This window comes from Pteronotus mesoamericanus, unplaced genomic scaffold (genome assembly GCF_021234165.1).
Source record: "Pteronotus mesoamericanus isolate MK-2021 breed Mesoamerican mustached bat unplaced genomic scaffold, CSHL_Meso_final contig_33, whole genome shotgun sequence".
Lineage (NCBI taxonomy): Eukaryota > Metazoa > Chordata > Mammalia > Chiroptera > Mormoopidae > Pteronotus > Pteronotus mesoamericanus.
Window position 1 is genome coordinate 809,151 of NW_026555135.1, and position 26,739 is coordinate 835,889.

General features: G+C 56.1%; 1 protein-coding gene across 2 annotated transcripts in view; it reads right to left on the reverse strand.

Moving 5' to 3' along the window:
- The window catches only part of PDE2A (phosphodiesterase 2A), a 61,868-nt gene that overhangs the window by 5,751 nt on the left and 29,378 nt on the right, over positions 1-26,739 (reverse strand). For both annotated transcript variants that reach the window (XM_054576229.1, XM_054576230.1), the window contains 19 exons: positions 24,772-24,861; positions 21,099-21,187; positions 14,202-14,311; positions 13,305-13,360; positions 8,564-8,623; positions 7,779-7,935; positions 7,533-7,585; positions 7,262-7,336; positions 7,120-7,161; positions 6,518-6,586; positions 6,122-6,252; positions 3,694-3,805; positions 3,187-3,226; positions 2,987-3,050; positions 2,487-2,559; positions 2,160-2,337; positions 1,816-1,928; positions 1,072-1,149; positions 104-226 (listed from right to left, as the gene is read on the reverse strand). In XM_054576229.1, the coding sequence (XP_054432204.1) occupies positions 104-226; positions 1,072-1,149; positions 1,816-1,928; positions 2,160-2,337; positions 2,487-2,559; positions 2,987-3,050; positions 3,187-3,226; positions 3,694-3,805; positions 6,122-6,252; positions 6,518-6,586; positions 7,120-7,161; positions 7,262-7,336; positions 7,533-7,585; positions 7,779-7,935; positions 8,564-8,623; positions 13,305-13,360; positions 14,202-14,311; positions 21,099-21,187; positions 24,772-24,861 (1,713 nt within the window). The remainder of the gene's footprint in view (positions 1-103; positions 227-1,071; positions 1,150-1,815; positions 1,929-2,159; positions 2,338-2,486; positions 2,560-2,986; positions 3,051-3,186; positions 3,227-3,693; positions 3,806-6,121; positions 6,253-6,517; positions 6,587-7,119; positions 7,162-7,261; positions 7,337-7,532; positions 7,586-7,778; positions 7,936-8,563; positions 8,624-13,304; positions 13,361-14,201; positions 14,312-21,098; positions 21,188-24,771; positions 24,862-26,739) is intronic.

Genomic DNA, 26,739 nt, shown 5'->3' on the forward strand with positions numbered 1-26,739 from the left:
ATGACTCTGTCTTGTCACCAGGAAGTTCCTGTGCACATTTAGGTTCAATCTCTGCCTGCGCATCCTCTATCTCCAAAGGGGAGGGGGGTGGACGGCAGCTCACCATGGAAGTGTCATCCTCGGGAAGAGAGCGAGGGGTGTAGGTGAAATTGGCAAAGTTGGAGTCAATGGAAGCCACAGGCTGGATCCCGTCATGGAGGAGTTTGGTGTATTCATCATCAGAGACCTACAGAGGACCAGCCCGGGTATTAGAAGATGACCTCCACCCCTCTGGTGTCCTCGTCCTCAAATTCTGGGTGAGGCAGCCCCTCTCCCAGAGTGTACCCAGTTGACCGTCCAGTCCACGGATTATCACTGAACACAAGATCACCTCCCTCTCCTCATAGCCCCGCAGCCCTCCTACTGTGCCTGCTTGCTTGTGACCGTCTTCATCTGTAACAGCCTATGCTCAGCAGAGACAGGAGACCCCCTTTTGTGACACCCCCCCAAACCATGGCAGCCTTTCCTAGACACTGACTTGAAGATTCCTTATTTGTGGGGGACATCTCAGAGTCTAACCTCAATCCTTCCTACTACAGCTTTGACTTTATCCACAAAGCCTGGGACCCTTTGGTGTAGACACGGGTGAATAAATGTTTAAAGCAACAGCGGCCACCACATACTCTGAACCAAAGCCTGGGACAGCTTTGCGAACACGGGGTCTGAGAATGGGATGGGATTTCATAATTAGAACTTCGCAGGACCGCAGGAACACTGTACCTAGGGGAGCTGTGGCAAGGGCCCTGAGGGTGCTTCTCAGCCTTCAGCCATTCCCTAGTTGGGGATTATCCCTGGACATGGCGAACACCTGGCCGAGCCAGGTTCTTCCTTGGGCTGAGCCCTGCTGCCAGCCTAGGGGCTGAGCCAGAACATGCCTAGAGCTGGAGTCCAGGTATTGCACTGGGTCTATCTTCTTATCTTCAAGAGAGGATGATCAGAAAGCACCACCTGGTCCTGGGCCCAGGAGGACTCAAGGAGGCAGGGGACCTTGAGACCCTGGGACGGAGGACAGAAGCTCCACGCAAGCCTCACCTTCATGTGGTACATCATCATCTCATTGGCGAGGTGGCTGCGGTACTGGGCCTCATTCACTTTCTTGTAAAGGAGAGACTGGGGGGAGGAAGGAAAGAATGGAGCTCAAGCAAGGTGGCTGTCGAATCTGAGAATACCCAGGACTGGACAAAAGGGTCAGATAGAACCTCCTGTGCCGGCCCTGGTCTAAGCCTTCGAGCTCCAACCCAGAGCATGGAGCCCCTTCCAACCTTCATCTAGACACCTTGCTCCTCCTCCTAGGATAACTTAGCACTTGATCTGACACTTTGCAACCCACATCCCCCCACCTCGGCCCCCGAGCCTGCCCCAGTCTTCAGTGATGGAGCCCGGGACCCAGAGCAGAGGAAGAGAAGCAAGGAGGGACGACAGTGTTGGGGACCAATGGGTTGGAGTCCCATGGCAGAGCTGCCAGCTCGGACAATAAGACACAACATTTCTCAAAAAGACGTTGACCTGGGGCTTGATTTGAGGTTGATTCCAGAGGAAGGTGAGGGTGGGTCAAGTGAATAACGACAACGGGGGTTTCCCATGGTCCTGGGAGGCTAACAGGATAGGACAGGAAATAGTAAATTTTCAGATGGGAATCTGAGGCCAGAAGTGACGAGCTGTATGGAAACACAGCCAGCAGCAGGCTCTGAGTCCCAGGCCGGACAGAGCAAGGAGAGCCAATGTGGCCAGGAGGGCAGAGTGTCCTTCACTGGCCCCGCCCCTGTCCCCACTCACATGGGCGATGCTGATGCCGCAGTAGATGGAGAAGGCTGTGGCCAGGTCCTCGTCGAACTTGCTGAACCATGGTCCGTTGATCTTGTTCACCAGCTCCGCCACACCGATGACCTCTAGGGGCGGGAGAGGGGCTAGGACCAGTCGGTGGATGTGTCTGGTGGGGATCTGCCTTCCCAGGGTGTCCTCAAGGGACCTCCCATGCCTGGGAAACCTGTGGCCTCTGCTAGGGGACTCGCGGGGAGCGGTGGGGATGGACTGCCAACTACTCTGCTTGGCTCCGCCCCATCCTGCTCAGGCCCCGCCCCAGCCTGGCCCGGCTCTGCCCCTTTGCTGGGAGCCCGCACCCTGGTTCTCGTTCTTGATGGGGAAGCAGAGGATGTTTCGTGTGCGGAAACCGGTGCTGTCGTCCACGCCTCGGTAGAAAAGCGGGTGTGCGTACGCGTCCGGGATGTTCAGGATCTGGCCCGTAGTCGCCACGTGGCCCGCTATGCCCTGGTCCGCCGGGATGCGGATCTCATAGCTCTGCCGGGGCAGGCATGGGTTGGGAGGAAAAAGTTAGTGGCTGGCCTCAGAGAGGGCCATCGACCTGTCCGTGCTCCTCATCAGCTTCCCTGTGGACATCAGACGCCCAGGACCACCGCAACACTCTGTCTCGCGCCACCCTGTCTCACCTCGTCTTCCACCACGCCCCCGTCGAACACCTTGGCAACCAGCTCATTCTGATCCAGCAGGAACACGGAGCAACTGTGGGGAGACAGCCTTGGTCCACAGGGCCCTGACACCCCTCTCCAACCATCCCCACCCCTCGCAACTTGAGGCAAGCCCGGATTTCCGAGGCCTGGAAGGAGTGCTCCATGATGAAAGGCTCTCCTCCGGGCTGACCGACTCCACACATTAGTCAAGCCCAGTGATTTTTTTTCTTTTTGTAGCGCCTACTCTGTGCCACACACAGGATTAGGAGCTGAGGATCCGTGGACAGCAAAGCGAGTCCCGCCCCTGCTGTCATTGGACGTTACAGTCTAGTGATGGTCACAGGCATGAAGTAAAGGATGGCACAAAACATGATGGTGTCCCACAAGAAGGCAGTGGAAGGGAAAAAGAAGGGAGAAAGGAAAGGACAAGGACTGAGCCCTGGGGCCTCTCTTTCCCTCTCAGGAATACATTCACTCACATCTCAGCGTTGCTGAGGTTTCTGGCCTCTGTGATGATCTCCTGGAGCAGGACAGAGACGTCATCTGTGAGGGAGAAGCACGGGGGGCAATCGTGAGGCTGGGCTGGAATGCCACGGCCAAGCCCTCCCTCCTCTCCTTTCCAGACTCCAGCCCCCACTCCCATCCCACAGCCAGGCATGAAGGAGGACAGTGCACTCACCCAGGTGAGTGAAGAGGTTCTTTGCCACTTGGAGAAGAGCCTGGAATGAAGAAAATAGAGATCATAGGAGTTCAGGTTACAGAAGGTGACCCCCTCTAGCCCCCTGCCTCCAACGTCCCCAGGGGCTTCTCATTTCTCTCCTAGGACTCTCTGCACATGCTGGAGATTGGCAGAGTCTAATTATGTCATTCGGTTACTAAATGAAGGAGTGGGAGCAATCGCCCCAGTGGAAGTGTATATAGACATCTAGAGTCTCAGATGTGCATTCACCACTGGCTCCAGCCGCACAGATGTTGCTGTAGTACCCAAGTTGAACACCAGAGGGTGATCGCATACAGTGCCTGCAACCTGTGGCCCGCCTGAGGAACTAGTGACCTCCCTCTTTAAAAGGTCTCCCAGGGCGCTGCAGGGTCCCGAAATACAGCGACTTTTCCCTTGTGGATGAATCTCTGGGGCCAAGAGCTGGTCGCCTGGATCCCTGAGAGAGGTGCGTGGCAGGTCACTCACCTGGCACTCACACTTAAGCTTCTGCTCCTTCTGGAATGCCAGGGTGCTGGTGAGCACCGTGCTGGTGTAGTGAAAGCAGTGCTCGATCACATGCTTGTCCTGGTCAGTGAACCTGCGGAGAGAGGCAAGGTCATCACAGAGGGAGCTAATGACTGACTGTCTCCCCATGTATCCTCACATCCATTCCTCCAGGAAGCCCACTCACAGGTCCACCAGCTAACAACCCCCACTCTCTTTTACTGAGGCTGCTCATGGCACAGGTGGCTTGGGGCAGCTCCCTCAGAAGCTCCCTGAAGCTCCCTGAAGCTCCCTGAAGCTCCCTGGAGGCTCCCTGAAGGGCGGACTCTCATCCTCCTCAGACCAAAATGTGTTCTCCTCCTCAGACTATCACTTCTTGAAGCCCAGCTATGTCTGCGTCCTCTGACTTCAGATTTACCTAGACTGAGGCTGGGTCTCCTCCCTCAGTCCCGAGACTTGCCCAGGCCAGAGTTGGGTGTTCTCCTGCTCCTCCCCAGAGGCTCCTCCAGGCTCAGGGATGGGGCGGGGGTGGGGCATTGCCCTGTCTTGTCCAGCTTTTGCCACTGTCCTGTTCTCCCTAGGCTCTTCCCTCATCTTTGGGCATCTCTCCGCCATTCTGAGAGATGCCTCATCATTCTAAATCCTCATCATTCTGAGAAAACCTCTGGCTCCTTCATGCCTTCATGCTCCACCCCCCCCACACACTGTTCACTCTGCCTAGAATACCTTTCCCACGCACCTCCCTCTATGCCCTGAATATAAACTTTAAGTTTTGAAGGCAAGAACCATGACCGTATCACCCCATGCCCAATGCAGAGCCTGGTACAGGGGAGATATTTGGGAAGTGTTTGCTCAATGCCCTAACTGTACTCTACCACTGCTCTTGCCACCAGCCCCACCACACTCCCCGCGGAAGGGATTCTGGAGTCCCTGTTACCGGCTTCCAGGCAGCTTCTCTGGAGTCGGTGCTTTGACCTGAACCCCACCTTGGCTCATGCAATCATTCAGCACTCACTCCTTGAAATATGTGCAACCCAGAGATGGCCCTGCCCTTGTTCTGGGCCTCAGGGCTGTCCCCAAGGCTCCAAGCCATTTACTTTCTGATTCCACCTCTTCTCTAGGTCTAGGTCCAGGTCTAGGTCTACAGCCCAGTCCTATAACTAGCAGCCAGGGGTTACAGCCCCTGCTGGATCCCCACTCACTCTGCACTCCTCTCCCGAAGGGCCTTTCTAAGGCCATCTGGTGAGCACACAGCTGGACACAGTAGGCATTCAATGTGTGTTTACTAAATGGCATAAATTCTCCCACCACTGGGATGCTCACCGTACCAAATGACACAGATCCCACATCGCCGTGCTCTCTTTATTTCCCCAGGCCCACCCAACTGCCTACAGAGTTCCATGTTGGAACATCCTGCTACACAGACCTATGACTCCCAGAGCTCTGCCCACCCCTGCAGACCCGTCCCTGGGCTTCTGCCACCTCTTTGGTCCTAACATCCCTATTCTCCACTTCTTGCAGGAGCCCCCGGCCCTCAAACCCGGCCTGTCTGCTTGAGCCCCAGAAGCCAAGCATCTTGTTAGCATCACTCTGCATCCTGGAATCAGGACTCAACCCTTCACCTGCCTGCCCCTCCTGCCTGTATGACTCAGCCCAAACTGCTAGACCTGCTGGGCCAAGGGTGGCAGCATTTACATCCTGACCCTACTCCCAGGATAGACATAGCTAATCAATCATAGTACTAAGATCCAGACTCAACACAATGCTTCAGGCAGACAGCTATTGCCAATTAGTGAATTGGTATAGGACATAAAATCGACTTATGGTATGACTCCTAGACCCCAAATCTGATCTCAGTTCTTGAGATATTCTTCCTAACTAAGCCTGTTTACCTGACTCTGTGTCCTGCTCACCACTCTGTTTTTTTAGGATTCTTACAGCTGCCTATAAAACCCCTCAGCTTAGCCCAGCCCCCAAGCCTTTATTCCCTTTAGCCATTGTCCTCTGTGTCAGTGACCTTGCTCTGCAGGTCCCAGAGAGTTCACCCACCCCAGAGCTCACTGCCCCTCCTGGCAGAAATGCCAAAACAGAAGATGGCAAGTGGGGGGAAGGCCAGTACCCAACTGCAGGAAATGGGCAAAGAGAAGGGGAGCTCACTTGGATCTCATCATGATTTTACATAAGCTGCGATGGGTGATGGACAATCAACAAGTACCTGTGCCTCAGCTGCCCAGCTGTGAGAGCCCAGCACCATCATAATTCCATGATCTCTTGCAATGACAAACCGTTCAGTCCACCACTGCTGGAGTAACACCCCCTGCCTAGAACCCTTCCAACACTGCTACCGTAGTAGAACCTTGCCCAGGCTCTCAGCTCACCTCCTGACCCACATCCCCCCACCCAGACTCACAAGTCTCCTCCGAGCTTGTTGAAGGCACAGGCCAAGGCCACCACCTGGTCTGTGGCCCGGCTGATGACGGGGACACAGAGCACGGTCTGCAGCTCACAGCCTATCATGCTTTGCAGCTGCTGCACATCCTCCTGCAACGGGAAGGCGAGTCAGGGCAGGGGAGGAGGGAGAGAGGACACCGCCTTCCCCCAGCCCTTCACCACACTCTGCAACAGGTGGTTCGCAGGGACTCCTGCAGGGTGGGAAGTGCTATGACACGGGGCGGGTTGGGAGAAAGTCCCCCCGTTTTGTCTCCAGCATTCCTAGACTGCCCTGTTCCAGAGGTCCGGGCCCTGGAGACTGGACAGTGTGCTCTCCCTTTGCCTCCTCCTCTGGTCCAGCCAGGCCATGGCTTACTGAGGTGAGATCTTTCAGCTGGACAGACTCCTTGTCTTCTACCACCTTGCCCAGGCGTCCCATAGTCAACTGCAGAGTAAGGAGAGGCTGAGTCAGGGCCCAGCTCGGCTGTAGGTCAGGCAACCTCAGACCCCACCCCTCACCCCAAAGTCTGGAAGTTCAAGGACCTTTTTAGTCAGCCCAAATGGCAGGTGGTGTCCACACTGAGAAAGGGGGCGCGGTGCTCTGCTCCTGACCAGAAAGCCCTATGGAAGACTTTAGTCTCCCCTAACTAGGACAGAGAAAAGCAGACTTCAAGATTCTCATTGATCTCCAAGGATTCTACGAGAACCAAATCCAGAAACACCCCAACAGAAGTGAACTAACTGGTCCCAAGTAAACCTTTCTGTAGGCTGTATGAGATTTTTCCTAGTGGATCCTGATCAAGAAAGAGTGTGAGCTCTCCTAACATTTCTAAGTAGCTCCAGAGATCCAGATGATGCCGTCCGGTTCCCAGAGATTCTTTCTAGCAGACCCCAATCTCCCGGGGCAGATCCCAGATGTGCCTAGTTTGCCTTCACTGCTCCTGCAGACACCGACACAGGGGACGACCCAGAACTCACCGGAAAGCTGATCTCTTCCTCCAGCACTTTATCTCCGATGACCTGAGCGACAGGGGACAGCGACCCGTTAAAGGATAAGCGAGGCTTTCCCCCTCAGAGACCGCGGCCCCCCTCCGGTCCCACCGTCCACCGCGGCCCTCACCTTACAGGAGAGCTGGAGGCTGTCCTCGGACACCAGCAGGAGGCAGCAGCACGATGCCCGAGTCTCCTGCTGCAGCTGGAAGGGAGGGACGGAGCGAGAGGCTGACCGCGGATCCGGGCCACCCCGACTCCCCACCCCCTCGCCCCTCTGAGGCCCCTCTGGTAGGTGGAGGAGAGACGAGCGGCGGGACGTCGGACTGTGAACCGAAACGGGAAGCTCTAGAAGTCGTCGGTCCCTGGAGGAGCACAGGGGGAGGGGCAGAGGGACTCACATATTGGAGGACTTTGAGCTGCAGGGACGAGGCGTCCAGGTCGTAGAGTTCCCCTGAAACCATGGGGCGCAGATTAGAGAGAGGGCCTTTAGGCTCCCCTAGCCTGCGCTACCTCCAGCTCCACCTGCGGGTCCTGCGGGGAGACCTACCCCGGCCGCGCCCCACCTGGAAGGCCCGCCGCAGAGGCCGCGTCCCTCCAGGGTCGACCCTGTCCCGGCCCCGGGACCGGCTCTGCCGGGTCCTCACCGCACAGTTGCAGGATCTTTCGGTCCTGGTGGGTGTAAGCAGCCCCGCCTTCGGGGTCTCCCGCCGTCCCCGCCGGGGGCTTCTGGGCCACTTCGGGGGCCACGCCGCCGGGCCCGCGCTGCTGCAGGGCCTGCACCCTTCGCAGGGCCACCAGGGCCTGGGGACCGGCAAGCGATCAGCTGGCCACTCACCCCGGCCTTACCGCGCTCGCCGCCTCCGGACGCCTCGCCTTTGCTCAAGCCATTTCCTTTGCCTGCAGTGCTCGTCGCTCGCCGCACCCCCCCACGCCCCCGCCCCAGGCCCAAACAACTCGTTCTCAGCGCTCCACCCTCCCGTGGGCTCCCGCTGCCTCCGGAGCATCCTTCCCTCCGTGAACGCAGAGGTGCAGGGTTTGTCTCCACCTCTAGCCCCAGACTCCTCCAAGAGAGGCCAGGGGCAGATTTCTCTGTTTCTACCCACAGGGAATTCTAAGTCCTTGTTAAAGTCACAACATAAAATCTCAGAAAAGAGCCTCAGTATCATTGTGTACATAGTCCTCCCTAAGTACTGACAAGATGTTTGGTTGGCCTTGCCCCACCCGGACCCTAAGTAGGTCAGGGCTTTCCTTATCCTCATTTTCAGACGTGAAACAGCTCAGACAGGTTACGTGACTTGCTCAAGGTCACACCGCTCAAAGGTGGTGGACTGCAACCTTGGTCTCTCCAGCTCCCTGACCAGGTCATTCTCACCCATTGTGACGAGGGTCTTCAGCTGCCCCATCCGACCCCAGCTCTAACCCCACTCACATGCTTCTCCACAGCTTGAAGACTCCGCTCTTCGCTGTCACTCAGCTGGCCACAGTGCACCTGGAGGGATGTGGGAGAGGGACTAGCAGTGACCTTCCCTAGCCTCCTCTCTCTGCCAGAGGACCCTCCCCATGCCTGGCACACACTTGTCCCCACCCACACATACACACTCCAGTCTGTGGGCTTCAGTGATAAGCCTGTCCTTCTGACCAAGCACATGGCTCCAGAAAAGTACGCCCCCTCCAGGAAGCCTTCTAGGGTTAATCCAAATGAAAGTGGGACTTTTCTGAGCTCTGCCTTTTCAGTCACTGTTCTATCGCAGCATGATTTGTGTGTATAATGGGGCGGGGTGGGGGGTGGCCTGGGGCTCCTCTTCATCTTCCAGCCCGTGGAGCCCCTCAGGACCTGGTTATGGAATCAGCGCAATTAGCCTAAGCCTTCCATTTCTGTTCCTTCTGAGTCAAGGTGAGAGCTGCCCCTAAGTCTGGCTAAGGAAAGAGGTCTGATCGTTAGGATGCGTCTGCTGTGCCTTAAGAATTCGGGAGGGTGGATGAATAAAGGAAAGCATGAAAGGATGGATGGAGAAGTAAAGTGCTTTGCCTTACATGTGATTCTCACCACCCAGTCAGGCAGGCTTCCACTTTGCAGATAGACCAAGGCCCAGAAAGGTCGAGTGGCAGAGTTGGGACAGTACCAACCACTCTCTTACCTTCTCTGCCCACACCTTCCACTCTAGACCAAATCTCATCACCATCCATGTTAACCCGTCCCTCCCTACCTTCCCTGTGTCAGCTACCAGAAGTCCCCTCAGCCCATCGTTCATACTCAGTGAAGTCCCTCCCCCAAACCCTGCTTGGGTGCTTGACACAGAAAATGAGAGGGAGAGGGAGGGGCAGCAGTCTGGGGATCCACTGCAGGCCCTGCCAACAAAACTCTCCACCTGCATCACCAGCTTCTGCTGGCGCCCACTCAGAGCTGCTCACCACCTGCGGGGCACCCCACGGCGACTGCCCCAGGGTCCCTTCCTTCATCCTCCCTTCCCACTCGGCAGGTGCCTGCCTGCCTCCGCTCCAGGTCCTCTGCCAGGAGCAGATGGAGAGGAGGAGACCAGCGGGTTCCCAGGAAGCTCACATCTGGCTGGGGCGGGATGGGGCATGAGATTGGGATACAGAGCCTCACACCTGAGGAAGACAGGGGAGGCAGGCTGAGAGGACAGGAGCTTACAGGCTGTGGGAGCTCAGAGGGGGAGGGCACCTGAGAAGCTTCTGGAACTGGCACTGAAGCATGGGGAGGCCAGGTGCAGCCTGAAGAGAGGGGGCCCCACGGGCAGGAGCTGTCCGGGCCGTGCTGGGTAGAAGCTGGTACAGGGAAACGAGGATACAGCGGGGGTGGGGTCCCTGTGCCCCGGGAGGGAGGGCCATGAGTGCCAGGCTAAGGAATTGAGCTTTAGCTTGAGGGCCATGGCCTACGGGGTGTGAAGTGAATTGGAGGGAGCAGGACTGGAGGCAGGAAGACCTGAGGCCCCGTCTGTGACTCCCACGGGACAGGGATTTGAAAGAAGCTGGGGCATGGTTCATCTGCATGGGAGTCACACCCACATGTTGGTACTTTACTGTTAGTAGATGGGGGAGGACATCTATCTGTTCCTTCCACTTGGACCCATATCGCAGGAAAAGGGAAGGCTGGGACCCCTCTAAGGCTATTGGGGCAACCAGTTCCTGGGCTGCCAAAACAGCCTGGTCCCAGTACAGAGCTGGGGGACTGAACGAGAGCCTCCAAAGGCCAGGGGAAAAGAAAGAATTGCGGAGCCCTCCACCGCCTGTACCTCACCCCGCCCTAGCACACACTCTTGGGCTGCCTTACCCCTTCCCCACCCAGCATGTGCACAAACACAATGCAAACTCTCATGACGACCCTCAGGGCCCCCACCACGCACACCCATACTCACACTCACTCTCCCATGGAGGTAGATACTCAGGCATGTGCACACATGCACACAAATACACACGCGACGCAGTCACCAACTCAAAGACATCCACACACCCACACCCACAGTTTCTACACCATCCCCATGTGCACATTCATAACTATACATAGGATACTTGAGTTCACATACCCAAGAGCCATGCACACATTCCGCTCCGCCCAGATGCAAACACACCGTCACCAACACTCACGCAATGGTTTTTGATCACCAACAGAAGCACACACTTGCACCTAGTCTTGCTAGTCAGGAAGCTTGTCAGGGGCGCAGTGGTAACACTCAGTGGTGGGACTGGGGCTGTAGAAAGGGTCGAGAACCCAGCGCAGCCCCTAGACCACTCATGCTCACCAAGTTCGTGGCTAATCCCCATGTAAGGAGCTGGCGTGGCTGGCACAGCTGGGCGGGGGGAAGCGTGGGCGCACACCATGCATCAAATGCCAGAGACCAAGGGCTGCCCACTTCTCAAAGGGACTTATTATCCCAGAACTGCAGAACAGAGCCAAAGACTGTTCTTCACACAAAGACTCTGTAATCAAGGTGCCGGGAGCTGCGAGCGGCAGAGGCCCAGAACCCAGCCAGGCAGTCCTGCACCTGGATGGCATATTTCTCGGAGAGCCTTCCATTAACCACATTTCCATTAAGCTCCAATATTCCTTGCAGCACTTTCTGGTTTCCTAGCTTGCATTTGCCATCATATGCAATTCTATCCTTATTTTGCCCCCTTGTTTGCCCGTCTCCCCGACCTCTGCAGACTCTGGTCCGTGAAAGCAGGGCCTGTCTGGTCTGCCGCCATCCCTGCTGCGTTTGCAGCACCTAGCACACAGTGCCTGGCAGTGCTCGAGAAATATGCCTTTGTTTGATGGATGGGTGGATGGATGAATATCAAGAGCAGAGATTCAGAGAGCAGAATGGGGCTTATTGAAGACGGAGCTGGTGAATCAGCCCTCCCAGAACATCTGTTCTGTGGCACCCCCTGTACCCTCTGCCCCCTCTGCCCTTGGGATGTGGCAGGAGCTGGCAGGTTCAAGGCTGCCTGAGCTGCCTCTTGGAGGATGTGAGGTCCTGTAGCCCAGGGAGCACAGGGGCGGGGCAGCAGGACAGGATCTGTCAGATGTGTATGCACTGGGGAGACGGGTGTCCTGGAGAAGTGCTTTTCTACTTGAGTAGGAAGGCACAGGCTTGGAGAAGAAGCAGACTGCGGATAATCCAAATACCTTTCAAGAGCGCTTCACTGTCAGGGGTGTTTGAGGAGGTGGGGGGAAGGTTGTTGGGAACATCTCCTGGTAGCCAAAGTCCCAGGTAGCATCTTGTCAACAGCACGCACCCCACACCTCAGCCTCATCAGGATCTCGCTCTTCCCCCAACACTCCACCACCCTTCCCCCCACCCTGCCTTTGCTCATGCTCTTCCATCTCGAATATCATTTCCCTTCTTCTCTGCCTGTCAACCTCCTACGCGTGCCGGAAGCCCACTCAGCAGCTCTCTCTGACTGTGAGGCACTCGTTGCTGCTCCAGCCTCTCCCACCAGAGCACCTGCGTTTATTTCCTTTGGCCGGTAGGGGTCTAAGCGTGTTCCTACCTTCCTCCACACTGAGAGCGTCTGGAAGGCAGAGATGGGTCTGACTGCCCTTCCTGCTCCAGCACACGGCCTGGAGCAGGGCCTGGAGCAGGGCCTGGAGCAGGGTTTTGCTAGCGTGAGTTAAATTCAAGTAACCTGACCCCATGCCCTCCCCGATACACAACACATACAGACACGCAGGCTGTTCTTCCCCAGGTCAGAAGGCTAAAGCCTGGACCCCCGGCCCAGCCTGGGCCAAGGTGAACAGCAGTCATGGCAACCGTCCTCTTGCCCACAAGATGAACAGCCTTCCAGATGTCTTCCCTTGCGGGAGTCGCTTCTCTTCTGACCCAGTTCTCACTGCCCCAACAGAGGAAGTCCTTCTTAGACACCTGACACCCCCGACTCTTTTCCCTCAACAAAGGTGGGTGACCCAAGCCACCGCCTCCCACCTCCACTTCTGCACATTGTCCCTAGCCCCGGTCTTCTTTGAAGAGACCAGCTCTGGCGCAGATTGGGACCAAAGGAGGGAGGGAAGCTGTGCTCGGAATCCTGTGCCAACGGCAGATCTGTTCCCTGTGGGAACAGAAGCTGGGGGGCGGGAGAAACCAAGGGGGACGTGTCTCCCTCAGTCAGGCAGATGGAACGCTGAGGAGACCAAGCCAAATACCCCTCCCTTCCTCTCCCCTCCCCTCCTCTCCCCACGGCACGCCCCCCGACCCCACTGCTCTCCCCCCCCCTCCCCTGGCCCTGCCCCCAGCAGCTCTGGAAAGGTCAGCGCCTCAGAAAGCTTTAATCATGTTTTAATGAGCTCGGAGGAGCCCCTGGGTGCACCAAGGCCAGCTCATTTATCTGTCTGCACCCCAAGTCGGCTCCTTACTGAGGTAATGGTGATTTGGGGGACCAACCCTTCTGTTCCTAGGACAGGAAAAAGACTTCGAATGACCCCCTCCAAGTAGGAGAAGGGCCTGGGGAGCGATAGAACCAAGCCTGCGAGGCTGGGCCAGCCACTTCATCTGGCCCATTCACGGTGGGGCAGAGGGGTATGGTGTGGGAGGAGCCCCAGACTTCTCCCAGACCCCCATTTTTGTAACTCCAGCCCCGCTCACTGCTCTCAAAACACACTCACACACACAGAACTCCATCCACTGCTCCCTCCCCTGCTCCCCTTCCCCATCCCACCCCTCAGGGGCTCTTACCAAGATCACCGCTGCCACAGCCCCAGCCTCCTTGTCCACCAGCGGTAGGACCAGCACTGAAGGGGAGAGGGCAATGAGGTGGTCCTGCAGGGCCAGTGAGGCTCAGAGATACTGAGCTAGGACCCGGGGAGGGAGACAAAGACATAGACAGAGAGAGGCTAGGACAGAGACACAGAGAGACCCAGAGACCCAGAGAAACAGAGGGGAGTCCTGAGTCAGCGACAAACACACACACAGTGAAGACCCCCTACGTGGAAGGAAGCCCCCTCACTTGACCACCTTCTTGAGATCCTCCCAGCAACCCTGAGAGGGAGGGAGGCAGGTCAGGCTGAGCACCCCCTATTTTACAGATTGGGAAACTGAAGTCCAGAAGGGGAAGTGACTTGCCCAAGGTCACACAGCAAGTCAGGTCTCCTGACTCCCAGTCTTGTGCACTTTCCACATCGAAACAGAGGACAGAGACCTAGAGAGACTGAGACACGAGGCAGAGAGACATGGCGGACAGGGGGCATGGAGAGGAAGAGAAAGAAAAACAGAGACAGTGACAGAGAGAGCATGACAACAGCTACTGCCCATCGAGCAACAGGCACAACACATCATCACTGTGGCCACCGGCCACCAAGCCCTCGTATGTGGCAGGCCCTTAACATGCGTTCTCTTATTGGCTCCTCTTCGCAACACCCCCTCAAGGTAGGCTCTGCTGTCCCCATTTTACAGATCGGGAAATTGAGGCTCAGAGAGGTTAGTAGCACAAGAGAGAAAAAATTAGATGGAGGGATTGCTACAGACACAGAGCAAAAGAAAGAAGGAGACTGAGAGATGAAAACAGGAGACAGACATGATCTGGGAGCAGGGGCCACAGTCCCTCCTTGCCCCTGCTCAGCTCCCAGCCCTTACCTTGGGTGTCAGGAGCCAGTGGGGCCACCAACTTGGCCAGAGGCTTCCCGGGCAGGTCCGAGGGGCCCAGTCCATTGCAGCCCAGCCGCTTCCGGGAGATCAGAGCCTCCCTGAAAAAAGGACATGATGCCACCTCTCAGCCCCTGGATCAACGAGAACAAGCCCTGGCCGGGGGACACACAGCAGGCCGGCCCCTCCGTATCTGCAACTGTCTGGACAAGTTGACCTGCTGCAGGGTGGGCGTGAGGAGGACAAAAATAAGAGTCAGGGACCCTAGTCAGCCATAGTCTGGCCTCCGATGCCTCTTGCTGGTAGGTATGTGAATGGCACCTCAGAAGCCAGCCCAAATCCCCGGAGCAAGGAAAGCAAGGGCGTGGAGCTAGGCTGCTTGGGTTAAATCTTACTGTGGCTACTACTTGCCTTGGACAAGTGACCTGCCCTCTCCAAGCCTCCCAGATAATCATCATAACTAAAGTTTCTCAGACATTCTCTTTATGTCATGAACAGTCCAAGCAACTTACACAGATGAACTCAGAATTCCTAACAATCCTCTGAATTAAATATTTTCATCATCTCCATTTTCAGGTGGAAGAACTAAGGTGTCAAGAGGTTAAGTAATCCATCCGAGTTTGCATGGCTACTAAGCAGTAGGTCCAGGACTTGAACCCAGGCAGCTGGCATCAGAAGCCATGCTCCTAACCAGTATGCTTGAACCCTCCTAAAGACCTAAGAGGGTGTGAGCCACCAATAGGGAGCTGGCTGGCATGAATGCTGAGGAGGTGAAGGGCGTAGGTGTGATGGAGGGAAGGGGAAGTGGGCGTGGGAAGGGTGAGGGAAGAGTTTCTCTCTGCCCTCACCATACATGCCATCCCCTCCCCCCCCCCCAGCCTCTGGCTTTTTCTGCTTAATTAAGTGCCTGATTTTTCACCAAATGTCATTCCCTGATGATTAATTGTCCTGGGTTCTTCATCTCTCATGCTGCCCCCACTTAACTGTGTTTATAAGGAAGTGCCTGGCCTGGCTCAGAGAGACGCTGGGGTGGGGAGGGGGGTGGTGCTGGGACTCCCATGTGCGTATGTGTGGGGAGATTGCTAAGGGGAGCCCAGCAAGGGTCCGATGAAGAAAAGAAAGCCACCTGCCTGCAAGTCTCCCAGTCAGGAGATCACAGCAGCTAGAGAAATCAAGGACCAAAAAGTTGGGCATCTCAGTTAGGCCACGCAGCCTTCTGAACCAGACCTGTTCATTCAGAATCTGTTAAGAACCAGTGGCATCTCCACCTCCAGCCCTCCCACCCTGGACCTTAGGGCTCCCAGTGTGCTGGGCTCCGGTTCTGGGGTGCGCCTGTGCCAGTCACCGCAGGAAGGAGTAGGAATCTAGGATGGCAGGAGGGCCATGGCAGCCACATTTTCTGATGACTAAATGGATAAAGGCTGGGACTTCATGGAGGCCAGGGGCTGGCCTTGCTGACCTTCAGCCAAATCTGCCCTGTGGCCGCCCTCCAGCCACTTGGCCTGGGACAATCTGGTTATTGGGCAGCCACAAGGTGGCACTGTCCCCGCATTGCTGGTTAGTGGACTCCACAGCTTCATCCCACTGACCACTGACTCTTCACTTTCGATGCCCCCACCCCACGCCAGACCCAGGTCTGCCTTGACCTCCTCTCTCCCCGCAAGAGACCCTGATGAGGGAATCCACTCTCAGCTTCTCTTCTGCACAAAACTCCTTCCTCTGTGTTTACGGCCTTGTGACTCTCCAGTTTCCCCTCTCATGAGCTCCAGACACCCAAAGACCTCCTGGAGGCTTGTCCTGCATGTCCGTGAGACTGTCAAAGGCATGCAGTCCCAACTTGAACTTACCCTTGCCACCACTACCCCCAAAGCGGCACAGCCATCTGCCGGGTTCCTTGCGGCTTGTCCACAAACTATCCTAGCCGCCTCCCTCTTCCTTACCTCCCGCAGCCAATGAGTGAGTCACCTCCCATGCGTCCCTCACAACTTCCCCCTGCGTTCCATTCCCTAGTCACTGCCCAGCTCCCACAGAGCCACCTCCCCCTGACCCTGTAGGAGCCCCTTGCCTAGCTTCCTGCCTCCTCTCAGGCCCCCTAAACCCATCCCCTATACTAGAGCCAGATCAAGTGTTTTCAACTACAGGCTATGGGAACATTCTACTTGAAGGCTTTCATTCCATGCAGTGCTTATTCCAGGGTCCTTCTGCGTCAGGTTTGGTACTGAGAACTGAGTGAGAAGAGGAGGCAGACCACGCGCCTGACACCGGGAGTCCCAGTGTCGTGAAGACTGACATGCAGACCCCCGCCTGGGTGCAGCAGTGAGGGCTCTGACAAAGGGAGGAAGAGCGGGCCCAGCCTACCCAGGTGCAGGACGGAAGTCGGGTCGGAGAAGGTTTCCTGGAGGAGGACACGCCTGAGTTGAGTCCTAAAACACATGCAGAGGTTAACAAGGCAGACAGGAAGGAAGGTGCAGGCAGAGGGAAGCACACGTGCAAAAGTTTGGAGAAGAGAAATAGAACGTGTGCAGCTGGGCGGTCCGACGGCAAGGAGTTGTTGTGGCTGGACAGCAGAGAGCAAGGCTGAAGGGGGACCGGGGACCTGAGGCGCTGGGCTTGACCTCCAGGGCAGTGGGAGACCCGGGAGGCACTGCAGCAGGGGAAGGTAAAGGTCAGCTTTGATTGCTGGCTGCTGGGGAAAAAACTTTCACTACACAGGAAGAATTTGATAGACCGGAAACTCAGCATCAGTGAGCACCCCATAGCCTCCGTGGTCCCTGCACAGCAGAGGAGTGGCTGGGCTGGGGCAGGTCTGCCTTGGCTGGGCCCAGATCCCCCCCTGAGGGCTGAGGGTCCCCAAGGACCCTCAGCCCTCAGGAGTGGCCGCCCTGGCCCGGCCACAACCCACGGCCCCAGACAGACCATGCTCCCCTCAGCCTGCCCCCACTGGAGCCCTTTTCCTCTGCTGCTCCTTTCTCAGAGCTACTGTCCCCACCCCAGATGGGGGTGGGGGCTTCGTCTACGGCTCACACCCCAGATGGTTCTCTCCTGGACTCAGAGCCCCTGCTTCCCCCTCCCGACTCCCCACTCCCCTGCTCTCTCTCCTGGCCGATGGTGGGGGTTGAGGGGACTCCGCACCCCAGGGCCAGCTGTCCAGGTTGAAGGCTAATGACTCAGCCCCGGGGGCTGGGTGGTCATGATCTGCCCTGTTGAAGATAAAGACAGATGGGCGCAGAGTAGAGAGGAATGGGTGTGGACTTTATGACAGTTCCGTCCCTTTAACAACTATTTGTTTAGTGGGAAGAGGAGACGGAAAGGCTTTCTGTTGGTGGGGTCGATGGCCTAGAAAGAGCTGGGTGTCCAGGCCACCTTTCACTCTTCTAAGACCCTTCTTTGGTGTGACCCCCAACCCTTTTACTGACACTCCTCCTCCCAGCCTCAACCCTGCTTTGACCTTTCCTCTTTCTTGGAGACAAATTATGATTCTGTCCAGGGCTTGGATCCTCCTCCTCTTTTCCCTCTCCCAGAATGTGACTCCAGAGATGGGAACAGACTATTCCCTGTGTCCCTTGAGACAAATCGGATGGACAGACAGATTCTGCTATGAGAAGGGGCCAGCTCTAATTTCTCAGGGTTGAGCCCTGGGAACCCCTGAGCGGTAGGGGAGGCAGACAGCCAGCTGGGGCTGGCGTGGGTGGTGTCTCTGTGGCAGTGAAAAGGCCCTAGATTTCGCCGCACTCAGCAGTGGGTAATCAGAGGCTTTAAGATGGCAGGAGGCACAATAAGAAGAGGCAAGTACCAGGCTGGGGACTGAAGTAGTCTGAGAGATAGAGGCGGGGAACGAAAGAGAGGGAGGTGAAGCCTTCCACGAAGCCCTCTGTCCAGACCGCCCTCCCGGATTCTCTCTCATTCCACCTGAGGCCCCTTGCAGCCCTTGGAACCCAGAGCTGGGCCCTCATGTGTCAGTGTCTGATCCTGTCATCTCACAGAAGTTCGGCCTGCGGCCCAGGAGAGAGCGCTTGAGGTTGTAATGGCAGCCATGTTCTTCCGGAGCCCAGACCTCCCAACTCCCAGCCCAGGGTTCTACTTGTAGACGGACCGAGTATGGCCCAGACACCTTTTCTGAAAACGGAATCTTCCTTAGTGCCAGGGAACTATGGAGCAGGCTCCCTACAGGGCCCCCATCTGAGCCTTGGAAGAGAAGTGCAGTGTGGGCTGGTTGAGATGGAGACGGCAGGAAAGGATTTTGCAGAGGAAAGAGCACATCTCGCATGGGGAGGCAGGAAACCCAAAGCACGCCGGGAGGGCAAAACTGGGCGTCTGCAAGCCTGAGGGGGGGCCCTGGCAGGCGGGGCTGGGTAGCTGGAAACATCCTCACTGCCCATGGCCCATCCCCACCCTGCCTCCCCACACCGCCCTTAGCCCATTCTCTGCCTTTCCTCCTGGCCCTTATCGGTCTCTGTGGCCGACCTCCACTTTGCACCTGCCGCTGTTTGCCAGCCCTCCAGGGTTTCCTGGAGGAGCAGCCCCTGTGCCGGGCATGGCCAGCGCCTCGGGCTCCACGTCAGCCAGCACGGGCCTTGATCTCCTGCTGGAGCCGGTGCCACAGAGGGCACGCCTGGAAGCACCCTGTACCCAACCCCACCCATTTTCTAGAAAAAGAGACTGAGGCCAGAAGAGAAGTAATTTTCTCAAGGCCTTGGGGTCACCCCCTGGGTAAATGTGTTGGGATTTGGGGCCGGAGGGCCACCAGCAATCCCTAAGCCCCTACTGTGTGCAGGGCACCGTGACAAGCACAGGCCGGTCTGACTCCCATTCCAGCGCTCTTCCCTTCGCCACACACTTATGTCTCAGCCCTAGTGGAGGAGGTGGGCTCACCACCGGCTCTGGGGATAGAGTGCAGATTTCACCCCCAACCTTCGCCACCCTGAATGAACTTTGATCTCCATGTCCCAAGAGACGCCCGTGCCCCCTTACCTCTCCCCGCTTTACCTCCTCAGCCGCCTGGGATTTCTGAGCCCTGTCTCCCAGCAGGCACTCACCTCTCCATCTCCACTGACCTCTAGGCTAATTGCATTGAAATAGTCACTCCTAATTGTCTTTCTTTCTTTTTTTTGGGGGGGGGGTATCTTTTCCAAAGGCTTCACTGAGTCGGAAGTGGTTGGGAGTCGGGGGATGTGAAAGCATCTGAGCCCCCTCCAAGATGCCTGGACCGCAGACCCCCATCCCCAGCAGCAGAAAGCTTGAGGGGAGTGTTTACAGTCTCAAAAGGGGCAGAGTGGACCCCGCTGCACGCTCCCGCCACCTTCTGACCTTTGATTCTGTGCCCCTTCCCCAGGAAGGCCTTCCTACCCTTTTTGAAGAAACTTCCTGGATAGGGTGAGCTATTAAGCAAAGGTCTTAAGAAGTAGGGGTAGGGAAGCTGGCTGAGAGCAGAAAAGGGGACATTACAGTATTTTTTTCCCTTAAGATTCCAAAGATCTTCCAGCTCTATCCTGCCATCTTACAGATGGACAGAGAAGAGCGTGGCTGGCCTGATTCAGGAAATGCTGAAATGTCCACCACCACGCACCCTGTGGGGAAATCAAACATAGAACAGGAGGTGACAAGGCTGTGGAGCACTGGAGAGGGAGAGACCAGCGTCCAGGCTCCCAGGGTTCCAAGCGCCAGGGCCACGGGCATGCCCAGCGTCAGGGCTTTCAGTGTCCCCAAAGGGCAGTTCTTTCCATGGTCTCTGTGAAAGGTGAGTATCTTGCCAGCCCCATCTACTACCTGAAAGAGCCACAGCCCTGGACTTCCCAATCCGTTGGAAAAACGGGGGAGGCAGCTCTCCCCCAGGGAGTGGGGTGCTGCCTTCCAGTACCACCCCCCAGCCCCGGGCCCACTCAGCCCCCAGATCCCAGCCCAGGGCTCTCCGGCCCTTGATGGGCCTGCACTGCTTAGAAGTCAGCGAGCACATCCTCCATGCCCTGCCTTCCTTTAGACCAGCACTCCTGCCTGTCAACACTTTCTCATCTGACAAGTTCCACTTCCCCTCATTGTTCCCTGAATGGCCAGGAGCCAAGAGACCAAGTCGCAGGCCTGGCTCAGCCTCACATTAGATGTGTGGCGTTTGCCCATCCAGAAAATACGGAGACTGAATTCAATAGGCTCAGAGGTGTCAGGGGACCACAGGGCACTGAACCCATGTTCGTAACGTCAGTGATTCTAACATTTTGTCATAATGAAAACAAAACCAGACATTCAGCATTCATGCAGTTTTAAGTGCTTCACATGTGTTAAACTCATTTAATTCTCCCAACAACCCCATGAGATAAGTACGATTATTATCACCATTTTACAAAAAAGAGAATCCGAGGCACAGAGAGGGTGAGTGTCTTGCCCTAGGCTGTATGCCTAGCACACAGGGAGCTGGGATTTAAACCCAGCCCGTCGGTCAGGATCCAGAACCCACAGCAGGAAGTGCTTCTGAGGTTCCTTCTCAGATACCCGTGCACTCTTGCAAGCCCAGAAGTCGGTGAATCCCAACCTTGTGATTCTGTGAGAACCTTCCAGGCAGTTTTCCTAGCCTGCTGGGGTTCTAAATGATAAACTGTAGCCCTGACGTTCTGATACTCAGCTCGGAGGAGGCTGCAGCGATCTAGATGAGCTCTCCCAGAGAAAACCTATCAGTTGGCAGTTTTCCTGTGCTGTTCACGCCCCCAAACCAACACAAAAGAAAACACTGCGTCTCCCCTCTATGCTGGAGTGGGTGGCCCAGCCAAGAAACCCCGCCTGGCGGGGAAGCTTGGGTCAAAATCATATGGGGAGGGTCAAACCAGGTGACCTTGAAAGGTGCCCCAGGCCTGAGACCCTTGACCATGGGGGAGGGCAATAGGATGAAGAATGGCTCACCGGACTTTCCCCTCCTGGGGCAGCTCATGGGGAGGGTCCTCACACACCAGCCGGGACTCTCTGTTCAGCAGGTAGGTGTAGACAGTCTCCTAAAACAGAAGGCATTCATGAGACCCTATGGAGAGGTCTTCCCAGCTGCCCAGTTCCAGTCTGTACACAGTTCCAGGTGACAAGGTCACGGACCCTCTGAGAGTGGCTTCACGCATCTGATTGTGTTTACTCCTCAGGTAATTCTAAATGCAGTCGGGGTGGGAAAATTCCCTTATGAACTTACCAACTTCATCTTCTCCGCTTGGAAGGGGTTCTGGACAGGCAGTGATCCATGACCCTGCTGGCTTTTCTTACTTATCACCACCCTAAGTCCAAGGCGCTAGGGACGGGGGCTGAAGGGCTGACAGTGCAGGCAAGTCTTCCACCCCACCCCGGGGTGTTTCCTTGCTGTGACTCCAGCCACAGCAAACCAGAACTGAGCGTCCCCTCAGGGCCCTACTGCAGGAGGGGCTCAGAATGCCCTGGGAGCTTTCTTCCTGCCTCAGCAACTCTACAAGAAATCACACATTGTGATCCAAGCTGGGAGGGCTTCCTGGAGGTGGTGGCCTTAAAGTTGTAACTGGAAGGGAAATTAGACTAATTCAGGGAGCGGGTGAGGCACACAAGAATGGCTCTTGGGCTGAGTAGCAGGTATGTAGGTGCAAGAGCACTGAGCATCCATGGAACTGACAGTGAGGGTAGAGTAGAGGCACAGGAGGTGGGCTTGGGGGTCCGCGGGGGCTGAGCTGGAAGGGCCTGCAAACCAAGCTGGGGGAGGATACCAGGAGCTGCTGCTGGGTGGAGAGGGTGTGGGGTGAGCCCTGAGAGACAGGAACAGGTTTGTACTTTGGAATGATCACTTCCCAGGGAGATCAAAGCTCCACTCAAAGCTTGTCAAGACTTCGGCTTGTCGATCCACTTTCTCCAAGAGCCTAGAGCAGGTCTTGGTAAAATCATTTGCCTTCATTAACACATGTGCAAAAATCCACATTCCCTCCAGGCAGGACTGGCTACTCTCTGTGTTCTACAAGCAACTCCCGTTTTGGCACAGCCTTGCAGAACATCTCCACTGACCACACTGTGTGTGATGAGGGAAACCTGGATGCCAGTGCTGCCCAGCAGAGCCCACGCCCCAGTGAGGAGGCATCCATATGCTCAGCTGAGTATCCTGAGCGGTGCTGTTACCTCAGTGGGAGAATGGAGGGCTCTGTTGATGGTATCAGGGAGGGCTTCTGGAGGAGGTGACATATGCGCTCGGTGTTGAAGGCCCACACTAAAAAAGTGTGGAATCCTTTCCAGCAAAAGCAGTTGCCTTCATGACTGTGAGTCCGTAATCCTACCAGCCACTCTTGTTGCCTTTGGCTGTCCCCAGCCAGACCCCACCCTCTCCCAACCCCCAGGAGATGGCCCAGTCCTTCTCCCAGAGAACCAAGCCAGATGCAGTATGGTGTGCGCTGGGGATGACAGGGGCCTGGGAGGAGTGGGGGGCAGATGCAGGCAAGGCCTGAAGCCCTCTGGTCCTCCTGAGAGAGGGTCCAGGCGGGGAGTTCAGGGATGAAGAAATCAGTGGGAAGGAGGCCACCCACTCCTCATCTATATCCAGCCTCCTTCTTGTCATCCCACCCTTTCAGCAGCCTGGGAAGGGCCTGTGGGGTACGGTCCCTAAGAGATTAAGAGATCCCACAGCATCCAGGGTCATAAGGAGAGTCCTTCCCTGGAAGAGAGAGGGGTGGATGATCCGGGGGTGGGGTGGCAGGGAGGACAGCTCCTTACTTCATATCCGGGTGCCAGTCTGCCTCCCACCCCCTCACTCTGCTCAGCCTCTGGGTTAAAATTAGCTGAGTTCATTGGAGAGAAGAAGGGAACTGTTTCAGACACATCAGCACCATCTGCATTTGGGGCTGCCTGCCACAATGGGTGCTGATGAGGGAGCCAGGTGCTAGCAGCATCCTCACTGAGTAGGGGGTTGGGGAGGAAGACCCCGCCCCCCAAGTCTGAGGGCAGAGCAGACCTCCCATCTCCCTACCTCTCTTTGAAGGCTGAGCTTCTCAGTGCAAACCAGCCAAAGTCAGGGGTCCTCTAGCTCAAACAGGTCTCTTGAATGAGCCAAGGTAGACATTACCCACTGTTCCAGGAACCTAGTCACCTGGACTATAGCTGTCTGCCCAGCACCCAGCTTTGAGGATATAATTAATCCAGTGCAGGGCGTCTCTGCTGGCACAACTAGGCACCCTGCCTGTGAAGGCCTGGCCAGACACCTCCTCCTTCCCCTCCCAGGACAGCCTCCGTGGCCACAGAGGGGCCCGGGCAGCCTTGCAGACACTGACCTGCCACCCGCCCTACCCCACCCTTTCCAGATGCGTCTCCATCCCAGGCCAGATGTTGCCTCAGTCCCATCCTTCTCTGGGAGGATTTATTTTGGGGTGCCAACACACCACCCACTTCCTGCCAATTTCATGCTCAGTAAAGCTCACTCATCAGCCCTCCTCCTGGGCTCTGAGCTTCTAGGAGGTTTTGAGAAGGCAGAGCTGAGGAGAGGGAATGAGGGTGCTTAGGTTCCAAGCCCCATGTATCTCTGTCATGCTGTGTGACCTTGGGGGAAGCACCTGCCCTCTCTGGGCCTCAGATGGTTTAGCCATTAGCAGATTCAGATGCAACTGGCCCCGGGGGTAGGGGAGGTCACCTTCTGAATTACCCTTATCTCCTGAAGCAGAGGTTGATCACTGTGGCTCTGGCCCTTGGCTGGTATCTAGAGTAGAGCCCCCATTCCAGGATACAGGGACTCAGTTTAGGCATCTCCTCCTCTAGGAAGTCTTCTGTGCCCCATAGGCTGGGCCAGACCTCCCTCTCCAGATTGGTAAGTCCTCTGCTTCCCTCTGTGGCACAACTGAGACTCTGCTTCTTTGGGTCTTGAGGGCCAGTTTATCCATCCTATTGTCTAAAGGATGAACAGCGACCATTAGAGCCAGGTTGGGGAGTGGCCTGCGGCAGCTAAAGAGAGGCAAAGTCTCCTCATCAAGGCACTCTGGGCTCAGGAGACCATGGTGACCGGGTGACCATGTTGCCCAGGGAGTCACCCTCGACCTGCCCCCATCTTCAACCTCATCCACGGAGTTGGACTGGGATAGAGAGAAACTGGAAGGTTTCTAGTGGTCATCTTGTCCAGCCCGCTGTCTCCCGGCAGGACACTTTAACTTATGGCACAGACCCATTCATCAAAGCTAAGCCCCATTCCAACCCCCTCCAGACCTAGCATCAAGGAAGTTCTTTTCCACATCTGCCCTCACCTCCTCCTGCTGTGTGTATTCCAAAACCCATATGGTGCCACTATGTCCTAGCTGTTATCCTAGGTGAATCCCTTCTATTATCCGAGACATGATCTTATCCGTTAAACTCAAAAAAGCCCCTTCCGTCTCAGACTTCCCAGGATTCCTATGTAGGTTCAGTCTTCAGGGCTTAGCTTCAGCCCTCTTCCTCTAGGAAGCCCTCTCCAAACACTCAACCAAACCCTTCACTTCCCCACAAGAGTCGTCTTGGCAGGGACCCTTTCTCTTCCTTCCTGCTTGACCCTGTGTGAGGTACAGCAAGGGACTAGGCAAAGGCTTGGGGTGGGGGCAGGGGAAATGTGGAGCCAGGCACCTACCACGCTGGGGAGCACGGCGGAGAGGGCCTCCTTCACAGCCCGGTGCAAGCCCGCGATGTCGATGACAGAGCCCAGGCTCAGCAACGCATCCTGGAAGAGAGGAAAGGGCAGTGAGGGCCTTTGCCAAGACGGCCAGAGCAGCCGCATCTGAGCACCCACTCCCAGCTTCAACCAGAGCGCAAGGCTCTCAGACACTGGCACCCCAGCATCTTAGGATCTCAGAATCCAACAAGTCTTAAGGCCTTTGAATGTCCAAGTTCATTCATCTTATAGATGGGAAAACTGGGGCCCAGAGAAGGGCCAGGGGCCTAGCAAAGAACTCACAGTGAGTCAAGAGATCAAGTTTAGACTTGTCCTCAGGTGTCTTACCCTTCAGCCATGGACAACTCTGACACAGTAAGGAAAGCCCAAGCTTCCACATTAAAACAAAGCAAAACAGGCAAACAACCCCCCTCCCTTTGAATTCTAGACGCACTATTTATTGGCAGTGTGTGCGTTGGTCAAGTCACTGAGCCTTGGTCTTCTGTCTCTAAATTGGGGGCCACTATGGCTATCTCCCGCTACAGGCTGATATGAAGATAAAATGAAACTGAATGCTAAAAAGCGCCTCCCAGATTCTCCACACAGAGGAGGCGCTCAGCTAAATATCTGCTGAATGTGGGTCCTACTCACTTTCCCCAAGCGGGAGGTAGTCTCTCCCAGTCTCATTTTTCAGCCTAGTGAAGGGCCGAGGTGGGAGTAGCAAGGGTCCAAGGCGGGCGTGAGTCCACAAGGTGGAAGGAACATAGTCGGGCTCCTATCGAGATGGGGGCGGGGGGCGGGGAGGAGAAGTCAGCCTTGACTGCCTCACAGTGTTCCCATCCCCGGAATAGGCATTGTCCTTGGAGATCCGGAACAGGAACAAAAAAGGTCCCTGCTTCTTCCTCTATTAACTTGGCCAGAGCCACAGTGATCAAAGAGAAAGGTAATAGAACAGGGGGTCCAGGGCCAAGGCAGGATCATGACTCACACTGTTCACTCAGCCAAACCCTCCCCACTAGCCCTTGGAAGTTTTTTCTGATGTCTTCCCTGTGAATGGCTGGGTCTGTGTTCAAAAAGGAATGAAGGAGACATAGCTTGGCCCCCATTCATGAGAAAATAGTATGAAGTTGAGGGTCTTAGTGGACCACAATCTCAGCATGAGCCCATAGTGTGATGGCTGGTGATTAATTAAAATGCTGAAACCGCAGGCTGTACTGATAAAGATCCGTTAACCCAAATAGAGAAGAGGACAGTTATCCTACTCCGACAGTCTGATTAGACTGTCTCCAGTGCAGTGTGTCCCAGGTAAGGACAAGATGAGACTCGGAGTAAGGAGGGAATTGGAAACCGAGCCCTTCACATGACTAAGACTGAAGAACCTGGGGGTACCTAGCCTCAAGCAGGGCAGGCCCAGCGCTCTCAGTCTTCACCTCTAACCTGTCAGGCTCTCCTGGGCAGGGGGGCTGGACTCTGTGACCCCAGGGACAGCCTGGAGACCTGTAATATTCACAGGAGGCTGCCCTTGGCCCAGTAAGATGAAGGACCTTCTTCCAGGGAAAGCCATGCCACATAGGGAGAGGTCACCAGGAGAGACGGAGGAAATGAGCTCCCCCAAAATGGGCTAATGTCCACTTTTCAGAGAGGCTGCAGAAAGGGGTCCTGCGCTGGGGTCCAGGCTGTAGCTCCAGATTTCGCCCGTTTGTCTCTTGGCTTGTTTCCTCCCTACCCTGCCATTCCTATGTCCCCAGGAGCGGGGAGCAGTGGGCTTTCTCTTGGCATGCTCACTTACTATTGCTTTCCCCAGCCCTCAGCCTCCCTTTGATCCCTCTCACTGCTCAAGGATGAAGACACATTTTGATCACAGAGATATGTCTCTGCCCTCAGACAACAGAAGCTGCCGCTTCCAAATAATGCAGCTCCCAAATGGAATCGGTTGTCCGTAGGCAT